At 47.6% G+C, this 10,307-nt stretch overlaps 1 protein-coding gene and 1 pseudogene across 1 annotated transcript; one reads left to right on the top strand and one right to left on the bottom strand.

Annotated features, from left to right (window-relative positions):
• Nucleotides 1–5,316, bottom strand: part of LOC119333345 — a 26,671-nt pseudogene extending 21,355 nt beyond the window's left edge.
• Nucleotides 5,317–6,951: 1,635 nt separating this feature from the next.
• LOC119290706 (heme chaperone HemW-like) lies at nucleotides 6,952–9,812 on the top strand. The gene is made up of 2 exons (XM_037569338.1): nucleotides 6,952–7,753; nucleotides 8,966–9,812. The coding sequence occupies exons 1-2, from the start codon at nucleotides 6,960–6,962 to the stop codon at nucleotides 9,585–9,587; spliced, it is 1,416 nt and encodes a 471-aa protein (XP_037425235.1). The 5' UTR covers nucleotides 6,952–6,959; the 3' UTR covers nucleotides 9,588–9,812.
• Nucleotides 9,813–10,307: the final 495 nt, after the last annotated feature.

Genomic DNA, 10,307 nt, shown 5'->3' with positions numbered 1-10,307 from the left:
CCGCTCCCTCACTCACTACGCGCCTTGGCCGCGCTGGCTTCGCCCAGCCGTGCCCGCGCTAGGCTAGCGCGCCCCAGCCGCCTGCCTCGGTCGCGGCCACCTTCACGGTTGCCGGCGCCAGCCCGCAAGCCCCCCCTTTTCGCCTGCTGCCCCGTAGCGCCCTGCCGGGCGGGCAGGCGCTCGTCGCCGGCCCCGCACTCCATCCCCTGTACCACCCACGCCGCCGCGCCGTTGGCCATCGCGGCCGCCGTGACTTGGCCTCGCCCCGCTGCTCCCTGCGGGCGAGCGCCCGCACGGGCGCCTGTAGCGCCTGCAAACCCGCATCGGCCCCTGGGGCCTATGACAGATGGGCCCCATGCCCAGAATGTTTTAATTTAAAAAAAGAATTAAAAAATGATAATAAAAATAATTAAAGAAATAATAATTATTAAATTAATTAATTAATTAATTAAAGAATTAATTAAATTAAATTAATTAATCTTGATTAGATTAACCTAATTACTAGTTAACTTAATTAACCCCTGTTTAGCCTAATCAATCAATGACATGCGGGACCCACACATAGTTGACCCAGTCAACTACACAGTTGACTGCTGACATCAGCATGATGTCATGCTGACGTCATCCTTTACTGTTCTGGATAATGTTGAAAATAATTAATTCCAAAAATTAATAAAACTTTAGAAAATCATTTTAAAATAAACCGTAGCTCGGATCGAAAAACTTTGTACATGAAAGTTGCTCAGAACGACGAGACGAACCCGGATACGCAGCCCGTTCATCCGCCACACACCCCTAACATATCAAACTCGCAACTTTCCTCCTCCAGCTCCTCTGCCCGAAAACGCGAAACACCGGGGATACTTTCCCGGATGTTTCCCCCCTTCACCGGTATCACCTCATACCGCGTTAGGTCACCTCTAGCACCGCGCATTGCCATGTTATACTTTGATTGCTCTGTTATTTATTGCGTTCCCCCTCCATTATTTCTTTCCGGTAGACCCCATGACGATGATGATGCCCCTCTGGTCGACTACGTCACCGACGACCCCTCCTTCTTGTCTGAGCAACTAGGCAAGCCCCCTTTTTTGATCATCAGATATCGCCTACTCTTCTCTCTACTGCTTACATAAGAGTAGTGTAGCATGTTACTGCTTTCCGTTAATCCTATCCTGATGCATAGCCTGTCATTGTTGCTACAACTATTGATACCTTACCTGCAATCCTAAATGCTTAGTATAGGATGCTAGATTATCATCAGTGGCCCTACACTCTTGTCCGTCTGCCATGCTATACTACTGGGCCGTGATCACCTCGGGAGGTGATCATGGGCATATACTATATACTTTACACTGTTACATTACCTGTGGTACTGTTCGGAGTTGGGGCTGAAGGGGCAGGTGGCTCCATCCCGGTAGAGGTGGGCCTGGGTTCCCGACGGCCCCCGACTGTTACTTTGTGGCGGAGCGACAGGGCCGGTTGAGACCACCTAGGAGAGAGGTGGGCCTGTCCCTGGTCGGCATTCGCGGATACTTAACACGCTTAACAAGATCTTGGTATTTGATCTGAGTCTGGCTACTGGCCTATACGCACTAACCATCTACGCGGGGACAGTTATGGGCACTCGACGTCGTGGTATCAGCCGAAGCCTTCATGACGTCAGCGACTGAGTGGTGCGCGCCGGATTGGACCGTAAGCCTGCTCTTGTATTAAGGGGGCTAGTTCTGCTTCCGGCCGCGTACGCAACGTGCAGGTGTGCAATGGGCGATGGGCCCAGACCCCTGCGCCATAGGATTTAGACCGGCGTGCTGACCTCTCTGTTGTGCCTAGGTAGGGCTGCGACGTGTTGATCTTCCGAGGCCGGGCATGACCCAGGAAAGTGTGTCCGGCCAAATGGGATCGAGCGTGTTGGGATATGTGGTGCACCCCTGCAGAGAAGTTAATCTATTCGAATAGCCATGATCTTCGGTAACATGACGACTTGGAGTTGTACCTTGACCTTATGACAACTAGAACCTGATACTTAATAAAACACACCCTTCCAAGTGCCAGATACAACCGGTGATCGCTCTCTCACAGGGCGACGAGGGGAGGATCATCGGTTAGGATTATGCTATGTGATGATACTTGGAGGACTTCAGTCTACTCTCTTTTACATGCTGCAAGACGGAGGCTGCCAGAAGCGTAGTCTTCGAAAGGACTAGCTATCCCCCCTTATCCCGGCTTTCTGCAGTTCAGTCCACATATAATAGCCTTATTCCAGTTGATACCAATGCATACATATGTAGTGTAGCTCCTTGCTTGCGAGTACTTTGGATGAGTACTCACGGTTGCTTTCTCCCTCTTTTCCCCCTATCCCTTCTACTTGGTTGTCGCAACCAGATGTTGGAGCCCAGGAGCCAGACGCCCCCTTCGACGACGACTACTACTACTCGAGAGGTGCCTACTACTACGTGCAGCCCGCTGACGGCGACCAGGAGTAGTTTAGGAGGATCCCAGGCAGGAGGCCTGCGCCTTTTTCGATCTGTATCCCAGTTTGTGCTAGCCTTTTTAAGGTAAACTTGTTTAACTTATGTCTGTATTCAGATATTGTTGCTTCCGCTGACTCGTCTATGATCGAACTCTTGTATTCGAGCCCTCGAGGCCTCTGGCTTGTAATATGATGATTGTATGACTTATTTTATTTGTAGAGTTGTGTTGTGATATCTTTCCGTGATTCCCTGATCTTGATCGTACACGTTTGCGTGTATGATTAGTGTACGATTAAATCGAGGGCGTCACACCCTCCATCCTACTCCCTTACCTTTGTAATTTTTGCTCTTGGATGCATGGTCCTTGGCCCAGGTATACGGTTGGCTACTTGGCTGCTTGTCACCATGTTCCAGGTTACTGTCTAGGAACTAGGCATCCATACACCGCCCGCTTAGTGCCTAGCTATCACTTCTCCAAACCTTGGGAACCAACGGGGAGACAACGGGAAAGTCTCTGAAGACTTTAGTCTTTTCTGGGCAAACAAGAAAAACTACCTACGCTAAACTCAGCATATTTTATCCGAATGAGCTGCTATCACTCAAACCGTATGAAATGAAAAAACTCAATTACTAGATTTACTAAGTTGTAAACTCGTACTAGGTGCACTCACAGGTTATCAGAACAACCAGAGTATAAGGCTGATTATAACTAAGTATAAGGGTGATTAACCCATGTAATCTCCTGCAAGGTGAGCAAACTGTTGGGTACCTACCAGGTACTCTAGTTTCTAGTTTCAATACCTTGGAAAAATATGAACTATAAGTAGTTCCTTGACTTCAACATCGACGCCCTCCACAATTAAAATGTGTATCATCTTTACTTACAACTTATGAGTACATAAAATAGATATCCTTATTTCTCAATGGTATCTTAGGCTCCTTTTAGCCTTCACATGTGTATATTTGTCGAACTAGCAGACTAAACCCCAGAGTTCATTTAGTTCTTGCTTTCAGGTTGGTCTAACAAAAGGCACAAACTTTTAATACAGCTAATTTCCACCAATATTGAGGACCAGACTAAGATCATTCTCACAAGTCTAATTTATGAGCAAAGCACTGAAATTCAATAGTGAACATTTTACTGAGGAAAAAAGAACAAAAAGAGAAGTAAACCTGACAAACTGCTTAAATACTGAAAGCTGACCTCAAATTCATTGATGAGTTCCATATTCAACATATCCATAAATGCAACATGACCTTTTCGCCCACCTACTATCATGTAGCGCCCATTTGGTGTGTATTCTAGAGTATAAGGACCAAGCACTGCATACAAAACAGCTAGTCAGCACCCTCATACAACTCATGGTCATAAACCATAATTAGGGAAACTGACAGTCAGCATTCAGCAAGGTGGCAACATAGAGTATGCCTAATGAAATAACATAAGAGCCTGCAGCAGAGTTCTTTCACTGAATTATTCGATTAGGAAAACTGTTTAGTCGTACAAAGCTGATAGTGTCAATGTTATGTTATGGTTACAAATGTTTTACAGGCTAACTTGCATCTTCCTTTCACGTAAACAGTAAGAAGGGTATATGTAACAACCACATGGTAAGTCTATAAAGGCATACACAATAAGAATCAAGAAACACGATATCGTAAATCTGAGCTGGGCATCATGTGGCTATTTTGGTACTGGATAATGTAGCTAGGGTGGCAGATTCACATAATAGTGTAACAGATCTACACATTTACCAGGTAAGATCATGTCAAATGATTTTCTTGAACTCCAAATGTCCACCTTTGGCAGAATCGACCACTGCTCAAATCTGTATGTCTTTTCGAGACCTTCAGGCTCTAAATAGCCCCCCTCGATAGGCAACAGCCACTGTAAATTGAGTAATAAAAAATCAGCATAGTGCAAATTAATTATCTCATGTTTTTCACAAGTCAGTTCGACTGGATAGTTGTTTAGCATGAAAATCAAGAGGCATGAGGTAGGCAAAGAATTTAGATGGGTGCAGGGTTATATTATGTTCCGACGAGCACCATGGAGTTATGCAAGAGAGTCCATACTCAAAGTGACATATAGCCATATGTATCTATGCCATAATTGTCAAGCAATGTGAATTAAAACGATCCAAAAAGAGTATGTGTACACTCGGTAAATTTTACTCCTTGTCACGGTAGATGCGTCGAAAATCTACTGGCCGGTCTTTCGCCGGCTGGCCATCATCTCTTTAACAGCAATGCCAGATCAATCTATGTTTACATTTAAAATGTGGATTCTATACATATGAGTAGAGCACTTCATCCAAACAGTTCCGCACGACACTGGTGAACAGCTAAAGAAGAGCTATATTCTAGAACATCACATTGCCACAAGTCACTAGTCGAGAATGCCAGATTCCCTTTATCATGCATACACCGTTTGGTTAGTGCCCCCGAGATTTCCAGTGAGATAGCAACATATATGTTGTATGAATCAACAAATTCACACACATTCTGCAACAAATACACAAACACAGACCTTTTCAGCCTGCGCGGCAGCTTTGGCGGACACTCCTTTCCAGCGAGCTGCCCTTTCAGTTTCTTGTCGCGCAAATCCTGTTACGAAGAAAACCAAAGATGCCAAATTCACTTGTGAAGTAGCATAGCAGGCAAAGAAACTAGCACCTGAATTTCCAACAACCACACTAGGACAGAAGGAGAGTAGCAATCCTATTCCTACCCCCAGGTTCGCCGCCTTCCCCCGGGAGAATCTGGCCACCTTCATCTCCATCTCGTCCAGAGAGCCTCGGCGGTTCTCCCTCTCTCTGGGGCCTCCTTCCGTGGCGATCCCCATCCTGCTCAACCTGTCACAAACTCACGATCCTCGTGGGAGACGGGGTTGATGCGTCGGCGGTGACGCTGGCCGCGGCGGCTCAAGGCTATATAGGGCACGCGGTGGCAGGCAGGCGCAAAGCCACGTGATATTTAAGAAGCGTGCGTGCTTAAACTCTTCCTTGGTTTTGGAGGTTCGTGGTTTTCGATGGCTCCCAGCCTTTGCGCCGGGTCGATCAACACTCTGAATCCAGTTTGCTGTTCATCTATGTTTTATTTACGTGTCCTTGACAACAAAGTCTAGATGATGGAGGTGGCGTAGTACGGAATAATTCTCATGGTTTCTGTTGTCGTTCTAATGTGGCTGATACGGCCTACCGAGAATTGATGGTGTTTTAGCCCCGCAGATCAATGGCTCCCGCTCTTGTAGATTGTCGCTGTCATTCGATAGTGGCCATGATAGTATTGTCAAGCTCTTATCAATAGGCATGTATATTCGTTCTTTTTGTCAAGCATGCTCTTGTCACTGGGTATGTTGATTTTTTGTATGTGCTCCTAGTAGGTGAAGCAACAATTCAACAACCTATCTTACAAACGATGTATCCTCGGTCACAGTACGTTCGACGGTCTTCGCTTCTAAGCCATTGTCATAGATGGCTCATACACGCTCTTTGAAACCTTTGAATTTGGGAATGCACCATGTGCAAGTTCGCTTGTCCGCAGTTTCTTCACTGGATGTTTGAAGAAAAGTCGAGATGCAAGAGACGAGTCTGGAGTCAATGACTACCAAGGACTTTTGATGTAACTTTATTTATGTTTTATCTTGACCTTTTGATTATTTTTTGTCTTTTTTTTTAATCTGATGTGATTTGTGTAAACTATCAACAAACATGGTTAAATACGCGCAACGCTCGTACCCCTTCGCTCCTAGGCAGTGGAACCCTGTCACTAGTGTTTTCCGTGCCTCCCGCCAGCACACCTGAAGGCCATGGATCCATGGTGGATCCTGACTCTTGCCAACGGGAGGCTTTGTTTTTGGAAGTTTTTTTTTAATTTTGTTAGGGTTTGTGTCCTACTCAGAGATGTTAGGTAGTGCCGGCTCTTTGAAGATGGAATAATACTCTCCCAGCCCAGCCCTGGTACACCGCTGCTTATAGCATCGTCAGAAGGCGTATGAAGGTTGGTCTCTGGTGGATCTCATGGGAATCAATCGGCGTTTTGTCTTTGGTGTATTCATGTGAATTTGGTCTTCGTTTGTCCGCTTGTGTCTCTACAAATCGGATCCTTCAGATCTACGCTTCTCCTCGTCGATGGCGGTTGTTATTTTGATGCGCTAGTTTATATAGCCTTACCACGACGACTTCCCATCTGTCTACTACAATAAGATTTGCCCCGTTCCAATAAGGGAGGGTGGTGACGGTGGCGCCCCTTCAGTCGCTCGAGTGCTTATAGTCGTCGCTAGATGGTCTACTGATTTTGATGTAATTTTTTTACTTATGTTGTTCTTTGTACTATCTTGACACCTGATGACTAAATAGAAGTTTTTTAAAAAAACACGTTTGGATTTATTTAAAAATCAATTTGGATGTGTAGCCATTCAACTCAATGCAAAATTGTCTCTTTACCAGCCCACCGGGAGGAGCCTTGGCAGGCGAGTGGTCAGTAATGCTAAGATCAGCCTTCCCGCTGGTGTTCCAGTTGCCGCACAGGAAACCGCCCCCAATCCGCTCACCCCGCCCACCACCTGTTCGTCGCTATGCCTCCCCGGCCGCCGCCGTCCCGCCGCCGCCCCCTCCGCCACGGCCGCTCCCCCCGGCTTCCGCGTACGTGCACCTCCCCTTCTGCCGCAAGCGGTGCCACTACTGCGACTTCCCCATCGTGGCGCTCGGCTCCTCCGCGCCCTCCCCCGGCGGCCCGGGCGAGGGCGAGGACCCCCGGATCGCCGACTACGTGCGCCTCCTGCTCCGGGAGGTGGCCGCCACGCGGCCCGTCTCCGACGACGGCGTGCCGCTGCAGACCATCTTCTTCGGCGGCGGCACCCCGTCGCTGGTCCCGCCGAGGCTGGTGGCCGCGGTGCTGGACGCGCTGCGCGGCAGGTTCGGGCTGTCCGCGTGCCCGGAGGTGTCCATCGAGATGGACCCCGGCACGTTCGACGCGGCCAAGCTGCGGGAGCTGGTGGGCGTGGGCGTGAACCGGGTGTCGCTCGGCGTGCAGGCGTTCCAGGAGGAGCTGCTCCGGGCGTGCGGCCGCGCGCACGGCCTGCGGGAGGTGCACGAGGCCGTCGGGATCGTGACCGCCTGCGAGGGGCTCCAGAACTGGAGCATGGACCTCATATCCTCCCTGCCCAACCAGACCCAGGAGATGTGGGAGGAGAGCTTGCGGTGCACCGTCGATGCCCGCCCCACGCATGTCTCCGTCTACGACCTGCAGATCGAGCAGGGCACCAAGTTTGGCCAAATGTGAGTTCATTCTATCCATATCTATGAGCTATGATCCCTATCTTGAAAACATTATCGGTCCTGACAAATATGTGTGTTGTTTGTGGTGGTTCTGTTCTATAGATAATAACGAATTGGAGAAAAACTAACACACTGCAACCATCATCGTCACACAGTTAGCTACAAGTGTTGTTTTGATTTGCACTGGTTTGTGTTTTAGAAGTTCGGTCTTCTCTTATTGGAAAGGGGCTACTTGTATTAATTAGGTTACAGAGCTGAGGTTACGATCCTGCAGTATCATAATCAACAGGCAAGCCGGGACTGCATCTTGTAGAACACCACCAGACAACACCTTTCTACAGCATCGAGCTAAACCATGCGCTACCCTGTTATCCTGCTTTTAGATTTTGAGTATTCTGTGACTCGGGAATTCAGGCAACAATTGACAAATCTCCTGAATGCCACCACTAATTGTGGACCAGCACAACATATGAGGATCGATGGCATTAGCCACCGTCAGGCTGTTGCTGTCAATCAACATCGGCCTGATTAGTGTAGATCAGCGCCTTTTGGACACCTTCTAGACATGCGATGCAATGGTTTCTGCTTCTCAGCATTAAGGCATCGTGGCACCATGTCCTAGGCGGACAGAATTACTTTTTCCTCTTTGATTCTGATCACTGCCGTCCAAGTTGCAGTATTAGTTTGGCGGTAAAACTGGTGTCCACGTAATGACATAAACCATCTGACATCAGGTGGCATACAACTTATCTAGTAAGGAGTTGTCTCCTTGCTAGCTTGTCCCTGGATTACACTCTTGCGGTCTTGCCCTTTTCATCGTATTCATTTATATCATGTTTGATATCTTGCAAAGTGTTCCTATAGTTCAGTGAGAACTGAACCGAAGCTCTGACTGTTGCCTCACTGTTTGCGAAGATTATATCACTCCAGAGAAAGAAGTTCAGTCTTCTTATTGAACTCATGATGCTGATAGTTGCATGTTAAAAGGCTTAACTGGATTTGTTTTGGGGTGTATTACTCAACCAATTGCATTATACTACGACCTTATAAAGCCATGTTGTTCTCTAGCCTGCCATCCTATATCCAAGTTTCTAACAATTTGGTCACATATTAATTTTCAGTCACATTTTTGTATGAAAGATGAAATGAGCTCATCCTTAAATATGTGTCAGATTGATGCCGATCTCATCCTTTTCATATTAAATGTTGCAGCTATACGCCTGGTGTATTTCCTCTCCCAAATGAGACAGACTCTGCAAACTTCTACAAGATCGCTTCAAAACAGCTTTCTGAAGCAGGATATCAACACTACGAGATCAGTAGCTACTGCAAGCCTGGTTACGAGTGCAAGCACAACGTAACATACTGGCAAAACAGGCCGTTCTATGCGTTTGGTCTGGGATCGGCAAGCTACATCAACGGTGTCAGGTTCTCTAGGCCCAGAGGAATGAAGAACTACGCAGATTGGGTTCAGAAGCTGGAAGACGGGACCTGGTGCCACGAGCCTAGTGTCTCCGAGACGAAGGATATGGCGATGGACTCGGTGATGCTATCACTGAGAACAGCTCGCGGGCTGGATCTGCACAGTTTCAGTAAATCTTTTGGCGAGGGTCTGACACGGTCATTGTGCGAGACGTTTAGGCCTTTTGTTGAGAGTGGGTTGGTGATCGCCATGGACAAGGAGCGAGTGGCCCTGCAGTTCAATGAGTTTGAGTCAGATTTGGAGGGTGAGATGAGTGGGAGCAGGGTGGCCTTCCTCCGCCTGAGTGACCCGGATGGATTTCTGCTGTCCAACGAGTTGATCTCGCTTGCCTTTGGGACTATTTCGCCATGACAAGAGTAGCTGGCTTTTCGCATTGATAATTCCACATTCTTATTTGTCAGATTTTATCTGACAAAATTGACACTTACTGATATACTAGACATTAGCTGATCACTGGGATCCATAGCAATTTTTGTTTTACAAAAATGTTCAATTGTTCAGCTAGCACCAATCGTGTGTTTACCAGACCCCTAGCCGGTGCTTTCTGAATTTGAATTTAACGGGGCGCCTTCTACCTGTCAGTTGAGTTCGCACCTCCTGAGATGGTAATGTAGTGTAGTACATCCTGGCGAGGATTATGTTTTGGCAAGGCTTGGTTATTGATAATGTGCACATGAATCGTTTAGTGGTCACGGGGTCTGGACACTGAACTTGAACTGCTGGTCCTGAAGAGAATCCTTGTGGAGGGCAAACAGAAAGGATCGTCTTCAAGATGGAGGGCCTCAGCACCAACTGTTGTGTACGCTGTGCCTTCAGGAGCCTGAAACGATGAATCATCTTGTAATGCAGTGCCCATTCTCCAGGACTGTCTGGTCATTGGTGACCGTAGCTCTGAATATTGCCATCCCGTGCCTTCTTTAGCAAAATTCAGTTCTCGTGTGTCGGCGGGAGGAGGTGCTCGCCAATTATCCGAGGGCAAACACAAAGGAAGCCGGCGCGATAATCACTCCGGTGATATTCTCCATCTGGAAAGAGAGGAATCGGCGAACTTCTGATAACATCTCAACCTCG

This window comes from Triticum dicoccoides, chromosome 1A (assembly GCF_002162155.2).
Source record: "Triticum dicoccoides isolate Atlit2015 ecotype Zavitan chromosome 1A, WEW_v2.0, whole genome shotgun sequence".
NCBI lineage: Eukaryota > Viridiplantae > Streptophyta > Magnoliopsida > Poales > Poaceae > Triticum > Triticum dicoccoides.
The sequence above is the reverse complement of the archived record's forward strand: the minus strand, read 5'-3'. Positions and strand labels throughout refer to the sequence as shown.